Source organism: Eucalyptus grandis, chromosome 3, assembly GCF_016545825.1.
Source record: "Eucalyptus grandis isolate ANBG69807.140 chromosome 3, ASM1654582v1, whole genome shotgun sequence".
NCBI lineage: Eukaryota > Viridiplantae > Streptophyta > Magnoliopsida > Myrtales > Myrtaceae > Eucalyptus > Eucalyptus grandis.
Window position 1 is genome coordinate 59,025,584 of NC_052614.1, and position 23,214 is coordinate 59,048,797.

At 39.0% G+C, this 23,214-nt stretch overlaps 3 protein-coding genes across 4 annotated transcripts; 2 read left to right on the forward strand and 1 right to left on the reverse strand.

The window, feature by feature from the left end:
• Nucleotides 1-3,993: 3,993 nt before the first annotated feature.
• LOC120292204 (transcriptional activator HAP2-like) lies at nt 3,994-7,380 on the reverse strand. Of its 2 annotated transcripts, XM_039310374.1 has the most exons (3): nt 6,933-7,380; nt 6,752-6,845; nt 3,994-4,246 (listed from the first exon to the last, which is right to left on the reverse strand). In XM_039310374.1, exons 1-3 carry the CDS (start codon nt 6,962-6,964, stop codon nt 4,055-4,057), a joined length of 318 nt encoding a protein of 105 aa, XP_039166308.1. In that variant the 5' UTR covers nt 6,965-7,380; the 3' UTR covers nt 3,994-4,054. The 2 variants fall into 2 exon arrangements, with proteins under 2 accessions (XP_039166308.1, XP_039166307.1); XM_039310373.1 differs by having other exon boundaries at nt 6,752-7,380.
• Nucleotides 7,381-10,025: 2,645 nt separating this feature from the next.
• LOC108955170 lies at nt 10,026-12,337 on the forward strand. Its single transcript, XM_039309856.1, has 3 exons — nt 10,026-10,270; nt 10,314-11,280; nt 11,528-12,337. The coding sequence occupies exons 1-3, from the start codon at nt 10,026-10,028 to the stop codon at nt 12,335-12,337; spliced, it is 2,022 nt and encodes a 673-aa protein (XP_039165790.1).
• A 582-nt stretch (nt 12,338-12,919) lies between these two features.
• LOC108955341 lies at nt 12,920-13,930 on the forward strand. The gene has a single exon (XM_039309857.1). It carries the CDS (start codon nt 12,920-12,922, stop codon nt 13,928-13,930), a length of 1,011 nt encoding a protein of 336 aa, XP_039165791.1.
• The last annotated feature ends 9,284 nt before the right edge of the window (nt 13,931-23,214 follow it).

Consider the following 23,214-nt stretch of genomic DNA (forward strand, 5'->3'; position numbering starts at 1 on the left):
CACTGGGAACATTATCGAGATGGGTGACTCTTCAAGATCTTTTGCTGTAGATCCCTTTAAACACATTAAAACTGAGCAAAGAAAAAAAAAGATTCTACTTGATAATTTTTAATGCCTGGAAGCAGAGTTATATCCATTCAATAATTTTTGGGGCAAGTATTAGTTTAATAATTTTTGCTCTATCAAGATGAACACAAAAATCAAATCGTCTCAAATGAAACAACTTTCGATGACCCAGCTCTCATGTTCCAACTTTTTTTTTTCCCTCTCCTTTTTGAGAAGGAAAACTGCTTTTCACGACAAAAATCTCTTTTTGAATGGCAAAATCATCGGACTAATTTATCCTACGACTAATGAAAAGGGCGTTGGCATCTTTTCAATCTAGAATAGGAAAGCAAAGCTCACTTTTATTAAGGCGAAAGTGATTGCTTTCTAATTTCTTTAATCGTGGTGCGATGTTGGAGTGTCGTATCTCTCTCATTGTTGAAGCAAAAATCACTTTCATTTTTCTCGAGTTAGGTACATCGTGGAACAAGCCCAATGCTTTATTTGCGCAAGCCATCCATAACAGCACTTGGGAATATTGTTGGCCCTCCAGAAAAAAAGTAGAAGATGAACGTGAATCACGTGGCATGTTTTTTTGCTTCCACAATGGAAGACGTTGTGTCCCATGCACTTGGATTGAAGAAAACTAAAATGATTTTTGCTTTAAAATACTCTAATTAATTTGCTAATGCTTTGGATCATACTGCATAAATTATTCTGAACTCTTGGCATTGTTTTATTTTTATTTTCAGTGATGAGGGACAGAGAGACAAGAGAGCCTACTTTTGGGAAAATTACTGAAAAATTCTAAACCTATTACAATTATACCAATTAAATCCTAAACGTTTTTCTTTGTCAATTCAATTCCAAATCTTTTTGTAATTGTTCTAGTTGATCCATCCAGCCAATTTACATTGGCGGCATTGACATTGACAATTTTTAATGATATTTTTTTTTTGAATTTTTTTGAATTTTTTTCTTTTTCCTTTTCTTCCTTCTTTTGATTTTTTCCTCCACAGTGGCCAGTGAGGCTCTAGTGAGGCTCGCCGACCACTAGGCAATGGCCATGAAGCCCTCGATGACTGCTGATGAGGAGCTTGGCCCTCGCTTGGATCTAGGCAAAGCCGCCTCACCTGCAGTCCTTGCCTAGTGGCTAGCAAGCCTCGCCAGCCACCATGGGAAGAGAAGCAAAAGAAGAAAGACAAAAAAAAAAGGACAAAAAGGAAAAATAAAATATAATAAAAAATCGAAAAAATTATTATTATAAATTGTCCACGTTAGTGTTGGCTAACTAAAATTGACTAAATGGACTAAATTGACGTAATTGTAATAAGTTTAGGACTTTTTGAGTAATTCTCTCCTTTTTTTAAAATATAAATATTAAGTCTTGCTTAATATTTTAACCCAAAGAAAATTTTTGGCCAATATCTAAAGAACGTCGAGTCACAAAAAGTTGCACATTGTGACCATGAGGAGTCTCCCCCGCAACGAAGGACATGATTTTCACGTTTGGTAAGTTGATGGACTTAAACCTATGGAGAAAGGGGCTATGGGCTGGTTCCCTTAATTTTCGTGTATTGTACACATAATTTTTCCAGCTCTGTTACTTCCTAGCATCTCTGGGGATGCTTCCCCGAGGATAGGAATATTAAAGCTTGATGGGTAGTGTACATCAATCTAAGAAGCCGAGTGTAATTTTTCCCACTTCTGGGGACATAAGTTTATCATCATTTTGTTTTGAGAAAGAATGGAGCAGTATCAACATAGATCAGTTTTCAGGCTCCTTTGTTAAGGACATTAGATTTGGTATCGAGATGAATACCACTCCGACTACAATTGCATCCAACTACAATTGCATAATTTGCGTCGCTCATCTCAATCTTAGAAATATAAAGCGGCTAAGAGGAGGCTAACACATGAATTTTGTTAACCGTCGAAGGTAATCCCAGATAGAGGGGTCGCTCAAGTTCTGCCAAGACTCTACTAAATTTTCCTTTGAAGCATTTTCTATATTGAACTAACGTCTTTCAATTTCATTTTTAGCTTTAAAGGTTGTTATTCTTCATATGCGTCCTAAATAATGGTGTAGCTTTCATTTCAATGTTTGCAATTTAGCATCAATGTGTTTGTAACTTTGAGGATATCTCAATTTCAGTGAAGTTTCTTAGTGATTTCTTTTACAGTGCTTGCACTTTAAGTTTAATTTCAAAGGTCACCGCTCTAATTTTCCTTTGATTTCAGAACTTTCCTTTCGGTTTCCTTCAATTTTAATCTTCACACTTTACTTTTCACATGCTTTAGTTTCCTATCATTTAGGTTGAAGTAACATTTTCTATCTCATATTTTGGTCTCAAAAGCTGGCATGCCTTTTAAACACACCTTCACCCTCGATCCATCTTGAAAAGATTGTTTTATGGAAATTTGATCACTTTGTGGTCGAGCTAAAACTGGAGAAAAAGTTTTGGTTTGTTTTTGGAATCGCCAGTTTGTTAGATTTGCCATGGATTGATTTAAATCCAACAGCTTCAAATTAGGCTCATACCAGCATTTGAAATACAAAATCGCATTTGATTGATGAAAAGTGTCACTTAATCAATTGTCACCATCCATCACTATAGCTAAATAGTCAAGTAAATTACTTTTAACTAACCCGTAACGTATCAATACTTATTGGCTTGAGTTAATTAAAATATGAAAAAGAATATAGTAGAATATCGAAGTGAAGATGAAGGAGGAAACTCCTACCGTGTCTTTTATATTTTGAAAGAAAATCTCAAGTTGCGTGCGTATAGTAGGAAACTAGACTTTTTATAGGTATAAAAAAGATAATAAAAATTACTAGCGATTTGTGCACCGTTCCTATCGCAAACATTGATGAAAAGAAAATTTCTTAAATGCAACATAAAAACTTAGTTTATAACACATTTAAATGGCCGTGGATGATAGCGTGAGCAGGTCAAGGTCAAGCAATGCAACGCAGTTACGAACCTTCCTCTTTATTCATTTACTTCCGGGGGTCCCCCTCGTCCTTCACGCGTTTTCGGGGGTTGGCTCTCTCGTTGACGAGTGATGTGCAGCTATGCTGATGCAGACACATGATTCGTACATGTCTATGCACGAATTAAGAGTAAATGTTGAGTCAGTCCTTCATAGCACCATCATTAAACAATCGAGCTTTTAAAGTACTGATTTGATCGATCTGTCGAACGAAGATTCATTTGGTCTTGATCCTTATCTTGATATTAGTTGAGTTACATCCTCAAGCATTGGATTTTGTAAGTTATCTGCCGATGGCCCCATAAAAAAGTGGAGGAGGTACACAAATAATGGAGGAAGGGGCCACATATTCATTAGGTTTTGGAAAAGTTCGGAGTGGACTAGTCCACTGTGTATGAAATGATAAAGATGAACTATAAATTCCACAAATGAGTACAAACATCACGTGATGCAGAAATGATGCAAGGACGGTATATAAAAGCAGCATGGACCAACGTGAGCAAGTATTTCAAGTGGCTAATACATTTGCTAAAGGTCAATCGGGCCGTTAGATTTAGTGGAGCAAGATTCACATGTAACTCATTTATTTCCATACCAAAATTCAGTCTAGTATATATACTACTATCATGTATGAAAATTTCTCATTAAGAAAAGTAATTCAAAGGAAACTAGAAAAAAAGAAGAAGCACATACATAGCTTTTACATATATTCATTTTTTTTAGGGAAAAAAATATTTTTAATGGTAATTGCTCGCTTATAGACTAAAATGCATTCCTGTCAACAGTTTTTCTCATTAGAAAAAAAGAAGAAGAAGAGAAATCTAAACCAAATCAAATCAGGTTTTCATTTGGGCTGTATTCAGTTTAGATTGCGATTTGGTTTGATTTAGCCGCCCACCCCCTATAATTTGGTTTGGTTCAGATTCCTTGAAAACTTTAATCACATTGAACTATTGACACCACCGACCTTCCAGCCATGTGACTACTAGATGGATTTCAGATTTTAGAGGAGTCAGGTGCCTAACAGAGCCCAATGAACTGGCAGATTGGGAGATAGAGCAGGAGCAGAATTTGTGCCCTTCTCTTTAGCTGCATCATTCGAAGCATTGATTTTACTTGGATCAAGAAACCGCCCTCCACTTCCTCTGGCTCTTCTCATGGCATGCTGGTGCCGCGACTCATGAAGATGCGGTTGTAGATCCAACTAAACCAAGACAAGAGAGAGGAATGGCACCATGTCAGAGAACGAGCTAAGAAAATATATCAATTAAGTTTATCCCCAATGAATTAAACGCTATTATAGCTGCAAAACCTGTAACGAAAATGAAGTATGCAGTCAGACTATTTCCCACAAAATAGAATTTCCTAAAAATAGCATTAATGACAGTCTAGCATGTGGCTAAGGAAACAAACACGAGCAGAATAGCTTCAAATAAAATAATAATAAAAAGCTTTATATTTAATTTTTATAACTGGCAAAGTCCGAAGGAGCTTCCAAATCAACATGCATAAAAAGGCAATTCACTTTCCTAACTTTGATGTTTGCTTTTCAAGCTTAGCACGTGCTTGTCTTCATTTTGAAATCTCGTGATACTGCCTAGCATTTACATGAACAGGCCCTCCTGCCACTGCCAGGTTAAGAGGCAGAAGCATCCTAGCATGAAGAATACCAACGAGAGAATAAGCCTACCTAGTATATGATCTCTCAGATGGCACAATGCAGAATTAAGATATGTTACCTACTGTGTGACAGAGCACTTCATACAACATAAACAAGGGGCGAACAAGAGAGACCTTCATCACAAATAACAGCAATTTTTAATACTCTTTGCTAATTGCAAAAGAAACTCAATTAAAGATAAACATGAATAAATTGTTAGAATCGTAACAAAGATTCTTGATAAAGGTGAACCACAAATTCCACAAACAAGTGCAAACATTACATGATGGATAAATAATTGAATTCCAAGGACAATAAATAAAAGCAGCATTGACTAGCAATGAGCAAGTATTTCAAGTAGCTAACACGTTCACTAAGTTCAATCGGGCTATCAGATATAATGGAGCAAGATTCACGTGGAACTTATCATTATTTTTGTACCAAAATTCAGTTTAGTATATATACTACTCCCATGTAAAATAATTTCTCATTAAGAACAATAATCATGAGCCAAAGGATGCTAGAAAAAAATCAGCACATACATAACTTATATATATGTACTATGTATATATAAATTTTATTTTTATTGGTAACCGCATGCTTGTAGACTACTTTTATCTACACATGATATATCCCACTCAAAACTAAATTCATTTGCACATATGTATGAATTACACTTGTCATAAAATTTTTATTGTTATTATTTTTTTGGGCTTATGATTTGGTCAACGATTTAGAAAAATTTCCAATGTCAAGAGGATGATGCTTTTTGTTAAGGATGTTAATGTTCGATTAAGAAGAAGGGATTGGCTTTCTTAGCCATCTTAAAGCCAAAAGCGACCAGCGAAGCGCCACTACTAAGCCTAATTCCTTCTAAGCTTAAGAAGCGAAAATGAGGAGGAGGCATTACGAAGCAGAAATCGAAGGAGATGCGCTTCAATCGCAACTTGTGAGCGAACATGGAGGAAATTCTTTGGTTGACCATGCCTGTAGACGAAATAACGTTAGTTTATCTCCTCCGAAACCTTTTGAAAATTAGTTCACATGCTTATAAGTACGCACAACTGATGTCGGATCCAGAAAATCTAGCTGCGAACCTCGAATGAATAAGTATAGACATAACTTTTAAATACACTTGGTATCGTTATCAATGACAGAGCACAACAATAGGTTAAAAGACACATTATATTAAATGTAGAAGCTTGCATGTCCTAAAGCTTGCATGTCCATATCAAGCCACAAGCGGCGTACGAATCTAACACATACATAACTTTTAATGTATATGTTTTCACTTGTAACAACATCCCTGTGGATTAAACTGCATAAGCTTTTATCTACACATGATATTTACCAATTAAAACTACATTAATTTATGCCCATATATGAAGTAATAATGTCATTGGTTTCGCGGGCTAATGGCATGGTCAACAAAAAGATGGTTCCTATTGAGGGTGTTGATGTTCGATTCAGAAGGAGTTGGCTCTCTCTTAAAGTCAAATTCTAAAAGCAAAATGCAATTATGAAGCTTGGATTTACTTCGGAGTGAAACAGAGAGGTGGCTTTAGAAATCAGTTGCTCAAGGAGATGCAATTTCTTTGCTCGATCCGGCACCATCTCGACTACATCATATTAAGAATGAAACTCAAGAGTTGACGGGCCCACCAATAAAAGCAATTGCAAGCAAATTGAGTTACCTAAATGATAAAGTGTCTTCCCTCTTATTTTTAACTCTCCTAGATTGCTCTTACGATACATATTACGCACTCATTGAATAACCACCCAATCTTTTACCCTTTGATTTTGGTCATAATTATGTAAATTACTTTAGCTGTTCTTTTACTCTATTTTTCCTAGACCAGATTAGTCTAATCCCCTGCCCCCACCCAAATAAAAATAAAGTAAACACAAGACAAGTAAATTAGGAAAAAAAGGCATTTTTATCATTAAAAAAGATGAAGACAAAACCAAATAAGCAAATCGAGCCGAACTAAGTTTTTGTTCAGGTCGTATTTAGTTTGGATTGTAGTTCAGTTCGGTTCAACTACTAACCTTAACGGTTAGTTCAGTTCGGATTTGCTGAAAATCCAAATCAAATTGAAGCGTTGACACCCTTCTTGCGGCCTTCCTTCCTACCATGTGTTTACTAGATGAATTCCAGGTTTCAGAGAAGTCAGGTGCCAAAGGTTCAGAGAGCCCAATGAACTGGCAGATTGGGAAGACAGAGCCTGACCAAGTTTGTTCCCTTCTCTTCGGCTGCATCATTCGAAGCCTTGATTTTTCTTGAAGAAACCGCCCTCTACTTCCCGACTCTTCTCATGGCATGCTGGTGCCGCGTCTCATGAATATACGGCTATAGATCCAATTAAACCAAGACAAGAGAAAGGAATGACACCATATCAGAGAGCAAGCAAAGCAAAGATATCAGTTAAGTTTATCCCCAATCAATTAAATGCCGAGGTAGCTGCAAAAGCTGTAACGAAGATGAAGATAGCAGTTGGACTATTTCCCAAAAAATAGAATGTCCTAAAAATGGCATCTAATGACAGCATAGCATGTGGCTAAGGAAGCAAACACGAGCAGAATCTTCAAATCGGGAAAAAAAGAGAGCTTTATAATTAATTTTTATAACTGGCAAAGGCCAGAAGGAACTTCCAAAATCAACAAGTATGAAAAGGGCAATTCACCCTTCTAACTTTGATCGGCTGCTTTTCAAGCTTAGCATGTGCTTATCTTCGTCTCAAAATCTCGTGATACTGCTAAGTATTGTACATAAACAGGCCCATCTGCCCCTGCCAGGTCATGGGGCAGAGGCATCCCAGCATGAGGAATACCGACAAGAGGATAAGCCTGCCCAATCCAAGATCTCTCAGATGGCATAGTCCAGAATTCAGATATGTCATCTATTGCATGACAGAGCAGAGTACCTCATACAAACATAAATAAGAGGTGAACAAGAGAGGCCTTCGGCACAAATAACAGCAATTTTCAGTGCTCTTTACTAATTGCAAAAGAAACGCAATTAAAGATAAACATGAATAAATTGTCAGAAGTGCAGCAAAGATTCTTTCTGATATATTGTCTTTTCTTCTCACTCTCTAGTAGCACCAAGTACCAACCACCGACCACCAAATATAACTTGACAAATATAAGAAACAAGCACCGTAGAGATCCAAGAAGACCTAAAGTCAAGATATATGATTGGAAGCATCACAAGGCCCTATGCGTGAGAAGCAAAGCTGAGCGTCAATCTTTGATTTCTTTTCCAAATTGACATTTCAAGCTTACCTGCACAATTACCCATATACCTGAGTCCTAGGAAGTATCTACTGTTGACATGTGCATATAACGTTAAGGAGATTCGTGGAAAGACATCACTACTTCAGCAGTAGATATTATACCTACCAAACAAGCTACATTATCTCAACAGCACCCCATCACCAATGGACCAGCCAGCTAGTTAGTTCCATCTCATTTAGTCTTAGCGTCTACGTACTTGAATGTCACGTTTATAATATTATACGATTGATGAAGCAATTTGCAATTTACGACTGCTTTAATGGAATAGGAGGAAGCGGTCAAAAGCTAAAAGAAAAACTAGGTTAAAAGAGAGAGCATAAAGGCCGGACTTACTACTACCTAACATATTTCTCCGTGCAATCTACCAGAAGGAAGGGTCCTTTTGGATTCTTTTACCCAGGTATGTACATAGGAATGAAGGTGCTCTTAGGGGAAGAGGCGCCTCTGGATGCTCTTCAAACCCCTGCAAAGCTCTCCCTGGTACGTCGTCTAATCCCGAATTAATGTGAGGCCGATGGTTTAGGGTTAGCGTTTTCTCTGCATCTTGCTACTGCGATGGATGAGTCAACGCGGTTCCGGTTAAATGAGAAGGGATTGAGTTTCCGAACACCCTCTTCTCCTAGAAATGACCGTCCTACTTCGGATGCTCATTCGTTGGCTGAGAAGGATTGTAATGCTCCGCCTGTTTCTGTTGGTTTCGCGAATTCGCGTCCTATCCCTGTAGTGCACAGAGGTCGACCGGGTTATAGGGGTAGATCTAAGTCCATTCGATCTCGTTCAAGGGGCGGATCGAAGAAACCTACCCCCCGCACCTGGGCGTCGGTTGCTAGTGCGGCCAACAAGGGATATAGTCTTGGTTATAAGCTGGACTACTCGCCTCCTCAGATCGTTAATAACAGACCAGTCATACAAATGGATGAAACCGACATTCAAGCGGCGGATCCGAAGTTATATGATTGTCTTGTTGGCTATTTCATTGGTAAAAAACTACCGTTTAAGCTTGTGGAAGAGTCCCTCAAGAGAGCTTGGGGATTGGTTTTGACTGAAGTTCTGTCGAATGGAAGAGGATTGTTCCTCCTTCGTTATTCTGACAAAGAATTCAGGAGGAAACTCCTAGAGGGCGGCCCTATAACTCTGGCGAGAATTCCTTTTATTTTACAGCAGTGGCAACCGGGTATCGAACTAAAGAGAGACTCTCATATGTCTGTGCCGATATGGGTGAGATTGAGAAACCTTCCCTTCGATAACTGGTCTGCTTAGGCGATTAGCAAGGCAGTAAGTTCTCTTGGTAAGCCTTTATATGTTGATCAAAGAACGGAGCAAATGTCTATGATATCGTTTGCCCGTGTTTGTGTTGAAATAACTGCTAGACAAACTTTATATGATTGTATTGATCTGGTTACGGATGGGAGAACTGATGTTGTTGAAGTTGAGTACGAATGGAGACCATTAGTTTGCGCCAAATGTGATATGTTCGGCCATAGCTGTCAGAATACTGTTCCTGTTCCGGTTACTGAAGTGGGTGGTAAGATGGCTCATAGTCAAGCTACTTCTGTGATGAACCCTGAGTCTGAATCGTTGGTGAACAGAGGTAAAGGAGTGGTCGTACCGGCCTCATTCAATCATAATGATAATGATTCACGGGATCCTCGGCGGGGTCTAGTTTCTGCAGTATCCTCTACTGATATGAATGCTTCTAGACCTCTGGTTAGGGGTGAATCCAGCTCTCAGCAGATGGCTCCTTCTCGCCCAAAACCAATGATTGATCATGACTCCAATGCCGATATAGTCGAGCCCGAGGATACCGAGATGTGGTCGAAACGCACAAGCGGAAGTTTAAAAACTAAGGAAGAAACAGGCCGCTAGAGAAGCAGCTGCTGCTGCTGCTGAAGCTTCTCGAGCGACTGCTGTCTCTAAGGCATCCTTCAGTCTATCACCTATCACGGAGGAGGACCAGCTGCTACAGAGGAATCCTTCTAAGGGAGAAGATGATCTGCATTCTCCATCAAATGTTAAATCGCCTGCTATGGCAGAACCTACTGGTTCGGACCCGTCTATGATTGTCCAAGAGTCCTCTCAGGATGTATCCAGCTCAAGCTCTCAGGAGGAATCCTCTTATGATGATCTACCGAAAGCTGAGGAACATGTGAGTAAACCAAGTCACCATATGACTGAAAGACTACAAGATCACCTTGCTGACATGCTGGAAGCTTCCCCTCTCCCTGTCGGTCCGAAGAAGCCTACTAAGGGCTCCAAGACCTCTAGGAAGAGGTAAGCCGTTCTCTCCTATGTTTTTTGGCTTCTGGAATATCAGGGGCGTCCTTGGTCCGCTAAGGCGCGCTGAAGTTAGGCGTTTTGTTGCGGTTAATAAGTTATGCTATATTGGCTTACTTGAGACTAAAGTTCCCGAAGAGAATTTTGAATCTATCTCCTTCACCCTCATCAGGGGTTGGAGTTGGGTTGCGAACTATAGTTGCTCCCCCCGTGGGAGGATTTGGGTTGGGTGGAACCCGGAGCTTGTCTCTTTCCTTTCGATTTCTATCACTAATCAAGCAATTCATGGGTGTCTTAAGTGTAATGATTCTGGTATTACTTGTTTGGTTTCTGCTATATATGGAGAGCACACTTTTGTCCGCCGTAGGCCGCTCTGGGCAGACTTGCAACATTATAATGAGATATTTCAAGATACGGCGTGGGTGGTTGGAGGCGATTTTAATGCAATTAAGGACCCTTCCGACCGTGTTGGTAGCTCCACCAACTGGATCCCCTGCTTTGATGAATTTGCTCAATGTTTGGAGCAGACTGACTTGGCGGACCTCAGATTTGTTGGCCTTCGATATACGTGGTCTACATCGGCGGCGGGGAATTCCAGAAAGATGAGAAAGATTGATCGTGTGTTGGTAAATAGCAAGTGGAATGAGGACTTCTCCTTCTCTGAGGCGACGTTCCGTAGTCCGGGCATATCTGACCATTCACCGGCCGTCGTTAAAGTTATTCATCCGCCTCGCACTTTGAAGCCTTTCAAATACTTCCATTTCTGGGAGGACCACCCTGATTTCAAATCCATTGTCTCACAAGCTTGGAGCACATCGGTGTTTGGAGTTCCTATGTTTCAATTAGTCTCTAAACTCAAGTTCGTGAAAGCCCGTCTTAAGCTTCTAAACCGAGAAGAGTTTTCTGAGATCTCGGGGAGAGTTTCAGAGGCAAGAGAGAACCTTAGTTCCATTCAGACTGACCTTCAAGCTGACCCGTTGAATCTCCATCTTGCTGAAAAGGAGATGGTTTGTCGTCGGGAGTTTGTTGTTTTGAGGAATCAAGAGGAGGCTTTTTTCCGTCAGAAGTCCAGAATTTTGTGGCTGAAAGAAGGGGATAAAAACACGAGATTCTTTCATCACTCGGTGAAGAGAAGGCAGCTAAACAATAGAATTCTTTCGATTAAAGACCCCTCCGGAATAGTTATATCCGATCCTTCTTTCTTGCCGCCGCAGTATTCATCAATTTTTCTCTAACTTGCTATCCCCTCATGAGACGTTCTCTAAACCGTCGTGTGAAGAGTTAAAGAGTTACATCCGTCGCCCTCTCAACGGAGAGCAGATTGCTGCCCGCAATGTTCCGGTTTTTTCGGATGACGAGATCAAGTCCATGGTATTCTCATTAGCGAAGGAAAAAGCCCCTGGGCCCGAGACGGGTTCTCTCGTGGAATTCTTCAAATCTAATTGGGAAATCGTTGGTCCCTTGGTCTTATTGGCTGTTCGGGATTTCTTCCAATTCGGGAGGATGCTCAAAGAGGTAAACGCGACAATCCTTACTCTTGTGCCCAAGATTTCCAATGCTAGTGCTGTTTCGGATTTCAGGACGATCGCGTGCTGCAATACCATTTATAAAGTTATTACTAAGATCCTAGCTAATCGTATAGCGGGTGTGTTAAATGATGTTGTGAGTCGTTCTCAAAACGCATTTGTTAAGGGAAGGAGAATTAGAGATAACATTCTCATTGCCCAAGAGCTTTTTGCGGGTTTTCATCTTCATCCGTATCTCCCCAAGTGTGCGGTGAAGGTAGACTTTCACAAAGCTTATGACACTGTTGATTGGGATTTTTTGGAAAAGGTTCTCCTTGCTTTCGAGTTCCCGGTTGGGCTTACCAGACTAGTGATGGCTTGTGTTCGGTCTCCATCATACTCTATAGCCATTAACGGTGAACTTCATGGTTTCTTTCGCGGAGGACGTGGTCTCAGACAGGGAGATCCCATGTCTCCTTATTTGTTTACTTTAGTTATGGAAGTATTCTCCGGAGTGTTGATATCCCGCACGGCCAGCCAGGACTTTAAATACTTCTGAGGTGTAAACCGGTCCGATTGACTCACTTATTCTTCGCCGACGACGTCTTTTGTTCTCGTCAAGCGGACTGGTTCTCTGTCCACTCTAAAGAGAGGCCTCGACATCTTTTCCTCATGGAGCGGACTCTACCCGAATAAGAGTAAGAGTGAGATCTTTATTTCTGGAGGTGATCAATCCATTCGGAATAGAATTCTCTGGGCATTCGGTTTTCAGGAAGGTAAACTCCATGTCCGGTACTTGGGAGTCCCTATCATTTCCTCTAGACTAAATAAGGCTGATTGCATTACTTTGACGAATCGCATTACTGCTAGAATTCAATCGTGGGCGCATCGGTTTCTATCGTTCGCGGGTAGATTACAGCTCATCCGTTCAGTGCTACACGCCATTCAATCCTTTTGGTCGAGTGTTTTCACTTTTCCTTCCTCTGTGGTAACTAACATTGAACGTATTACGAGACAGTTCTTATGGAAAGGTACGGCCTTGGGTCGGGGAGGCGCTAAGGTTGCGTGGGAAGACGTTTGTCTTCCAAAAACTGAAGGTGGTTTGGGGATCCGAAACCTGAGGGAATGCAGCAAAGCTTCAATGGTAAAATTTATTTGGATCCTTTTCTCCGACAAGGAATCTCTGTGGTGCCGTTGGATCCACTCCATCTTCTTATCCAAGAGGAACTTCTGGAATGCACCTCAACCTAGAGTATGCTCCTGGTCTTGGAAGAAAATTCTCCAGCTTAGAGGTAACTTTCGAAGCTCCTTTAGATGGAAGGTTGGTAATGGTTTCTCTGTGTCCCTTTGGCATGACTATTGGTTGTCGTGTGGCCCTCTTGATTCATTTGTGCCTCCATCGTTCAAAACCGCTCTTCATATTCCTGATAATGCGGTGGTTGCTGATTTATTTTCGCCGTTAGGCCAGTCCTTTAAGGAGTTCTTACTGAGATGGGGTATATCCCTCCCGAACTTGTCTTTAAGTAATGACAGATTTATATGGTGCGGTCATCCATCGGGCATCTTCTCGGTTGGATCTACTTGGAATGTTATTAGGAGTAAGAAAACTCCGGTTAACTGGGCTCCTCTGATTTGGGACAATGCCATTGTTCCTCGGTACCAGTTCATCCTCTGGCTTATCGTGAAGAATCAGCTTCCCACGCAGAGTATGCTTCTGTCCTATGGACGCATTAACTTCAGTGTATGTGCATTCTGCAGCGAAGTCCCTGATTCTAGAGACCATCTCTTCTTCGGATGTCGCAGCTCGACTTCTCTGGCCTTCTTTTGGGCCGCCAGATGCAACCTTCCTTGGAGAAATCAATGCTGGAGTGAGGTACTCTCTTGGGCTCGAAAGTTCCTAACTGGAAATGATTTCTATCATAGAATTGTCCGGTTCTCCTTCGGGACCCTTTGTCATCTCATTTGGAAGAAGAGGAATGCAATCATCTTCAGAGGTGAATCCCCTGTCGTTCTGGCGCTCAAAAACCACCTAATTAAGGTGGTTAAGGACAAGGTTAGTACCTTTAAGAATGTCGATCCTGCTCCGAGGAACAAGCGGCTTCAGAGAGGATGGGGCTTTGATCCGGCGGTCTTCTCCTCGGTCTCCTGTTGATCCTTCTTGTTTTCCGTATCTGGTTGTATTTCCGTTCTTTGCCTTTAGGTAGAGTGCAGGAGGTTCGGAGGTTGTCTCCGTTTGTCTTCTTTCTTCCCTAGGAGTTTCGTCGCTTATCGTGTAGCCTTGTGCTCTTTTCATCGGATCCCCCTCACTTTGCCGCCACTGGTCAGAGTGTGGGTTATGGTTCCGATCTTTTGTAAGCTTCCCCTCTTTTTAATTTAATTACCTTTACCAAAAAAAAAATGAAGGTGCTCTTAGCTCATCATACTTTGTTCCAACACGGCTTAGATAGTTTAATTATTAGATGGATTTACTAATTTTATTTCTTTAAAATTTATCGTCATTTGCTCTAGCTATTCCATACCATACCAAGTAAAGCTAAGAAAAAAAAAGGGGAGTCTTACTAGTCTTATTCCATATAAAGTTCCGTTTCTCTTTCTTCTTTTTATATGTTTTTACTTTAGTGAACTTTCATTCTCCATCTTGTTTCTAATTTGATTTCATTAATCTATTCTTTTGGATAATTTTATCATACTTCATGGACTACTATCTTTTAATGTTAGTTTTTTTTTTCTTATTATAACTTTAATATAAAATCAATTATTTTGCATTTTGGAAATGAAAAAGAGTTCTATTTTCTACTTTTCAAATAAAAAATCCATAACCATCGGACACATTGTTTCAAATCCATTTATGAAAGTCTATATGTGGTTGTATTTTTTTAATCTAAAGTAATATGCTTCAAAATTGATTAGTGTTTCTTTTTGTCATAAATTGCACTTTTTAGTGAAATAATAAGTTTACTCATATAAAAGTTACATCCTATATGATATATGACCATTCCTCAAGTAAAATGTGCCTTGATTTACTTTCAAATAGTCATGTACCGTAAAAAGACGTGAATCCCACGTTGTGACAATATGATATGGTACTAACATCACATGATGGATAAAGTACTATATGGCTATTGGTCTTTCACGCGTTTTGAGGCCAACTCTCTCCTCAACCAGTGATATGCAGCTACACCGGCATAGACATGTGATTCGTACTTGTCTCTGCGCAAAAGTGGAGGAGGTACACAAATAATGAAGGAAGGGGCCACATGTATTCATTGGGTTTTGGAAAAGTTGGGGTGAATTGACAAGTCTACTATGTACGAAATGATAAAGATGAACTATAAATTCCATCCAATACAAACATCACGTGATGGATAAAACCGACAAAGACATGTGATTCGTACTTGTCTCTGCACAAAAGTGGAGGAGGTACACAAATAATGAAGGAATGGGCCACATATATTCATTGGGTTTTGGAAAAGTTGGGGTGAATTGACAAGTCTACTATGTACGAAATGATAAAGGTGAACTATAAATTCCATCCAATACAAACATCACGTGATGGATAAAACCGACATAGACATGTGATTCGTACTTGTCTCTGCGCAAAAGTGGAGGAGGTACACAAATAATGAAGGAATGGGCCACATATATTCATTGGGTTTCGGAAAAGTTGGAGTGAATTGACAAGTCCATTATGTACAAAATGATAAAGACGAACTATAAATTCCATAGAGTACGAACATCACGTGATGGATAAATAATTGAATTCCAAGGACATTAAATAAATGCAACATTGACCATCGACGAGCAGATATTTCGAGTAGCTAATACGTTCACTAAGTTCAATCAAGCTATTAGGTCCGGTGGAGCAAAATTCAGGTGGAACTCATCACATTAATTCTGTACCAAAATTCAGTTTAGTGTATATACTACACTCATGTATCATGATTTCTCATTAAGAACTATAATCCATGAGCCAAAGGATGCTAGAAAAAATCAGCACAGATATCACTTTTAAGTACATTTATTTTTTTTAGGGGAAAAATTATTTTTAGTGGTATAGCCATGTGCTTGTAGACTAAAATGCATAGAATTTTATCCACATAGGATATACCCCACTCAAAATTACAATCATTTGCGCCAATATACAAACTAATCGCATCTTATTATTATTGTTATTATTATTTTGGGCTTATGACTCTGGTCAACAATTTAGAAAATTTTCCAATGTCAACAGGACGATGCTTCTTGTCAAGGATGTTAATGTTTGATTTAGAAGGAATTGGCTTTTGCAGCCATCTTAAAGCCTAATGTGACCTGCAAAACGCAACTACGAAGCCCGATTCCTTCGAAGCTTAACAAGCAAAAATGAAGAGAAGGCCGTACAAAGCAGAAATCGAAGGAGATGCGACTTCAATTACTGCAACTTGTAGTTGAACACGGAGGGAATTCTTTGGTTGACCATATCGAGGGGAGCTACATTCTCTGCGACACCTGTATGAACTCCAACTCTTTTAATTGTATTGTTCTCTTCTCACGGGTTCAAAATTCACATGCAGGCCCGATACTCGGAGAGCATGGACATGTCTGTTGGGCCTGTCAAGCCGCCAAGCCAATCCTTTGACCCAATAATGATCCATAATAAGTAACTTTGTTTTGGCCCACGGGCGAAGCATGCAAGTAGACGAAATAAGGTCAATTTATCTCCTCGGAAACCTTATAAAATTAGTTCACATGTTGGTATCGTTACCAATGAAGGAGCGTGATGATAAGCCAAAAGATGTATTTTATTGAATGTAGAAGCTTATCCATCCATACCAAGCCGCAAGTAGTGTACGAATCTAACATATACATAATTTTTAAATATATATACTTTCATCTTATGGCATCTTGCCAACTACAAACGCATAAGCCTTTTATCTATTCATGATATATACCAATCAAAACTACATTAATTTGTGCTGATATATTGGCGAATAATGTCATATTGTTTCTGTGGGCTAATGAAGTGGTCAAAGTGGTCAATAAATTTAAAGAATTTCCATTGCCAACAAAATGATGGTTCTGAGTGAAATAGAGAGGTGGCTTTACAAAGCAACGGCTGAAAAAGATGCAACTTCTTTACTCGATTTGATGTTATCTTGACTACATCATGTTAGGAATGAAACTCAAAAGAATTGATTGGTCCACCAGCAAAAGTAACTTAGCAAATCAGATAATCTAAATGATAGTTTTGTTCTACTTGGAGGCCATTGGATGATGCAATCCATGAAAGATCATTGGTTTTGTTCACTTTAGGTAGGCATCGAATGCCACGTTGGACGACAAGCTAACATTTCAACAGCATTCATCAACTAACCAAGATATACAATCATCAATTATATATATATGTATATGTATATATAGCCACTATCGTGTAATTGCTAATTTGATGATAAGGTCCACGGTTCATGTAGAGAACGTAAATTTATTACATTGCACCAGTGCCAAAACAAGAGCCGACGCAACTAATAAAAAGAGGAAATGTTTCATGAGCAAAATGGTGGCAAAACCTAGCTAGCTCAATTAATTGCTCCCCAATTGAGGAACAGATGAACAAGGAACATTTTTGGGAATCAAATTAGTCTATGATCTGTTGATAAGGATTAATGAGGAATACATGTCAACCCATAACTAGTAATTCACATATTCGGAATCAAATTAGTCCATGATCTGTTGATAAGCTTAATGAGGAATACACGTCAACATCACATAACTAGTAATATATATATATATATATATATATATATATATATATATATATATATATATATATATAGACACGCCACGCACATGTACTTACTCAAAGGTCACTTCTCAAGAATCAGTAGAGACAAATTGCCAGACATACTTCTTATAAATAGCTTTGGGGTTTCTTCAAATCAGGAAAAAATAGCAAGCAGCTCTGATACATACGCAAGCAAGCTATATTTATGAATCCGTATCCCGTTGTCTTCACCTATTTAAGGTCAAATAAACAAATAAATAAACAAGTGGATTAATTTTATCGATTACCAACAATTGAAATATTTACGGTCGCTGAAGGTTGCTGCAAGTTTGTTTCTTTAGGGCAATTTCGATATATACGTCGTAATTTGTTAGGGAGTATTATGATTCTTTTCACATAACCTACTTATGGACTTCGCAATTTTTTTTCTCCTATTTATAGTAAATTACCTCATTGATCCTAATTTCCTTTTGTACATCTTAACGTTTTTCCAATTATGGTAATTTTTTTATATAGTTCTAGACTCATCGTAATTATCCCCAAGTGATGGTAATTTTCCTCATTTCCTCGTAAAATTTGTGTTCCTATATTCTTAACTTTCCCTAAACATAGTCAACTTCCTCCACGGTAAGTTTTCCTCCCCTGTTCGGTAGCAAATTACTTCGTTCATCGTAACTTTCCTTTAACTTTCGTTGTTGTCCTCATTATTAGTAATTTACTAGTTAAATATCCTTTCATAACTTTTCCCTAAAGGACATAATCTCCAGTTCGTCTTCTTGATATAGGTCCTATAGCTTGTAATATTCCATAGAAAATAGTAATCTACCTCCGTTAACAGTAAATTTTCTATTTGTTTGTGATCTACCCAATCAATTATAACTTTCATCTGGCATTCCTAATTATCCTTTTACATTTGAGATGGGTTCCTTCTTTGCAAGAATTTGGAAGCCTTTCTCCCTCATATGATCGAGCTCTTGTGCCATAGATCAGGCGTTACTGCTTCCCCTCCGTCATGAATATGGTCCTTGCAGACCTTAGCTCTTGTGCGGTAAAGAGCACAACTCTTCCTCCTCATTGCTATATTGGGCAACAACTCGACAAGCTTTTAAGTCCCATTCAAAAACCAACTATCCAATTCGTCATTGTCTAATTTTCTGGTACAATTCGAGTTCAACCGAAGGTTTACAGTATGCTCTCCCATGCTCGAGCATTAGTTTCTAGCCCAAGCTAATTTGAACACAAACATCACCAATCCGCACAATTTTCGCAACATCATATCGATCCATCTTCGCAGAGAAATCAACACAAATATGATCTCAGGTAGACAAGCCAAACAAGTCTTCTTGGGAACTTACCTCGGTTGTGTCATTCTCCTCACGCTTGGCATTTACTTTTACTTTCTTCTTTTTGAGGATCGATACTCTTTCTTCATGTGGCCAGGCTTACCATAGTTTCCACAATTATGCCTTTTCTTGACTTGGTTCTATCACAGTTGTAGAAGTCTCAAGATCTAATCCTTTCTCTAAGTTTTGAGACAAAGTTGTGGTTGAATGGAGTCCCACGCCTTTCTTCCGAGTCTCATATTCGAGCAAGCCAGATTTCGGAGCATCCAACTTTTCTTTTCACTTTTCTTTTCATCTAGATGCTGATGGGATGAGAGTTATCACCACCATCCGATAACTATCTGGAAGCAAACCAAGGAAGAACAATGCTTGTCGATCTGTGTAATCAGGCTTAGCCTCGTCACTTTCTACGGGACCATGCATTTCCTTGCGATAAAAGCAAATCAAGCATCTTGCCTTTCCATGTTCTGTAGTGGGCATTATTTAGGATGACCATTAAACCGGTATTCACGTCAATACTTCCCCAAAGACTTTTCAAAAACACCGAGTGTTCACCGAACCTCGTCACTCTCTCCATAATGCAAAACTATGAAGCACTATGATTTATCCAATTCTGCACCATTGGTGATATTTCGTTTTGTGCCATAACCTAAAAGTACTCTCCTGTTGTTTTAACGGTGTATCCCCCGTACTAATTTCATTGTGAATTCGCAACTGTAAGTCCATTGTACAATTGTGTAGCAAACGCTAACATAGCTAATGTCAGTCTTGCAAGGGTAGCCATCCGTCAATTGGTAAACAAATAAAATTTTGCTGAGCTCTTGGATCTCTGCTTACACATGAGATAGACAATTCTCCATTCTTTCTAAGTAAATAGACCTTTAGAAAATGGCCAATTCAGCAAAGGATCGCGACATATCCAAAAAAAAAAAGAGAGTAAAGGATCGCGTCACTAGCAGTGGCGGTGCTTACTGCTTAGGGATTCGACAGTTTTTTCTTTTTCCTCCCTCAAGAAATGGAGTGAGGTTATTAGTATTGTTTAGGCATATATTATCAAATCAAGCAAATATAAATTGAGATGTCCTCAGGTTCACGTCCAGCGATAAGAAAAGTGAGATCATCGCAATATTTAATTTTATTTTCGTCATATATCCTCATTTACAAATGAACTTAGTTAATAATCTTTCTTCCTAATTATTGATGGGAGAGGACATGTGTCGGTTAGATGGAAAACTTGGGCGGGATTTGCTAGTTTTGGGTAATAAAAAGGAAAATTCCGTTTTAAAAGCTAATGTCATGTGAAATGGCCGAAGTGGGAAATAAATGCAAACAATCAAGCGAGAAATAAAAGCAGAAAATAAACTTGACATAAATGTTTTATGTAGTTCGGCCGACTGTGTCTAATCCATGAAGAGAAATCGACGAGTTGTTTTTTCATAATCAACAAGAGGAAATTACAATCGCTCGGAGCAAATAATTCTCAAGTGTAAAAAAAGACTCCAATTACACTCAAAAGATCTCACAAACTTAAACTATCTCATTCGAAACACGATGCAAGTCTATTGTCCCTAACTTGCACTTTCTATAAGTTTTATGACTTAATTAGACTTCCGTGATAAGTTTTAAAACTTTCAGTGAATATATCCCATCAAACATTTACGATTGTTTAAGCTGCTAAATATTTCTTCACTTTGAACATTATAAGATCTTATAAATGTCTATATAAAGGAAAAAATTGATAGCTAAATTAACTAGAACCTACTCTATAAGAATCTTCCATTGATGAGGTAATTCGGTAATTTTGAGGAAACGGCAGTTAGGCAAGTATAGAAAAGGGCAATCATACATTTGTGGGAGATAGAAGTCTCAATAGCCTATTTGCATAAAATATTGCAAAAATATAGCCGGCTTTCTCACTTAAAAATTGATTTCATTATAGTTTTCAGGCAATGAGAATTTATTTCTTTCATAGATTCATGAAATTATCGGCACCTTAAATTCAGTTATACGGAGACTTTACCCTCTACATTCAATGTAAATATGGAAATCTATTTATTAATTCCAACCCACCAATAACAAAGGGCTAATTCAGCACGACCTGTTTGAAATAAAACGTTATACTAAAACCACATCCGCGTCCGAGAGAATCCTGAACGCTCGTCCAATCCACGGACATGGATCAGCTGACACGTGTCCGATGAAAGCTTCGAGAGAGGGAACTTGTTGTGGCGGTGAAAAATATGAGAGCTCCGTATTTGGGCTTTAATGAATTTCGTAGGCCTTATGTTTTAACCTTTCTCTAGTGGCCCCAGTATCTTCATAGAAGCGGAAGGGTTTCGGACGTCGTCTTCTTTTCTAACCCGCCAATAATTGTACTCTCGCGAGTTTCTAATTTTGTGTTTCCTTTTGATTTTCTATTCATTTGTACGAGTACGTAGGAGCATAAATTCTTGACTCGTCTCTCATTTTTCATGGTGCATTTTTGAAATGTGATTCAAGTTGGCTCATTTTGACCATTGTTAAATTTGTAGGACATGATGTACGTATTGACAGTAGGCATGGTATTCTAGAGTGAGCAAGATGCCTGAAACAAGTAGGGTGTGTTGGAATTTGTTCATATGGTGCTTACCCTTTTACAGAGAATGTTATGCACAGAACTCTCTAAATGTTTCAGTTGATGAACCTTAATTTTTAGCGCAAGTTGGATCATTAACGGAAGAGATTACGCTTTAACATAATATGCTAAAATAAGAAATTAAATTTGATTCAATGTGATCAAGAAATGAAATTCAAGAGCAGGTGATGGTCCACTATTTTTCAAGACACCAGTAAATGGAAGAGATTATGCATTCACGTCAAATGCTGAAATAAGAAATTAAATTTGATTGAATTGATCGAGAAATGAAATTCAAGAGCAGGTGTCGTCCACTATTGTTTTTCTTTTTTTGATCGAATGGTCCACTATTGTTGAAATCAACAGTGAATGTCCTTTCGCTAAAAGAAATATAGGAATAGAAGGATTACAAAAATTAGAATGAAAAGTTAGTAAAAGAATTAATGGACAAAATTTTCAGTCCAGGCCCACCGTAGAAGAGGTCACCACTTGTATTTCAAAATGAAGGAGCGCACGTCCTAAACAAGACATTAAAAGACGGGATTCCATATATATTAAACAAGTAAAGAGTATTACGAGGTGCGGAGTAAAAAAAGATATTATACTAATTTGGAATGCAAAACATATATGCATCAATACATTAAAATGAGCAACACATCCTAGCAATCCTCTCCCAAGAAAAAGTCACCACTTGTATTTCGAAATCAAGGGGCGCACATAGAAAATCTGGAGACGTGTGAATGTCCCCTTCCCAGTAGACAGCAGATTGGCCCACGGAACGGAAGGAGCTTGTTTCTATATGCGCGCTTCAGCCATGTCGTGCCTTTGCACTAGTTGGAATCGCGATTTACCTATTGGGCCAAAGAGAGTGTTTTTGTCCGGCCAACCCGAATTGAAATTGTCTATCAAATGGACCCGGCCCCGACAGTTCAAATTCATGTGCAGGCCCGACCTCGGAGAGCATGGACATATATTTTGGGCCTGCCGATCCGCCAAGCCAATTCTCTTGATCCAGTATTCCATAATAAGTGCCGATGGCTCTCTTTACCTTTTAGCCACAAACGAAGCATGCCAGCAGACGAAATAGCATCAATTCATCTACTCCAAGACCTTATGAAATCAATTGTCATGCTCATAAGCACACACAGTCGATGTCGGATCCGGAAACTGAGCCGCAAACCACCTAGGAATCGGCATAGACATAACTTCTAAACACACTTGGTATTGTTAATGATAATGCAGCCCCACATTAAATTACAAGACGAGTTCCATGCATCATAGAAGCTAATACATCCCATACCAAGAGACAAGTAATGTACAAATCAGTATATACATTACTTTTGAAAGTATATGTTTTGTCCGGTAATAGCACGCCGGTACGCATGATGTACAACAATCAAAACCACATTCATTTGTGCCCGCATATGAATAAATCAGGTCCTACTGTCTTCTTTTTTTTCGGGTTGATGACTTGGTCAACAAATTTTTTGAAAAAAATATTTGAAATGTCAACAAAAAGATGGTTTGTTGATGTTCGATTCACAAGGGGTTGACTTTCGCAACCGTCAGCCAAATGCTAAAAGCAAAACGGAATTGTGAAAGCTCGGATTCGTTTCGGAGTGAAAATTGAGAGGGGGCTTTATGGAGCGGCAGCCCAAGGAAATGCGACTTCTTTGCTCGATTTGCTCAAAGACGATCCACTAATTCTTGATAGCATT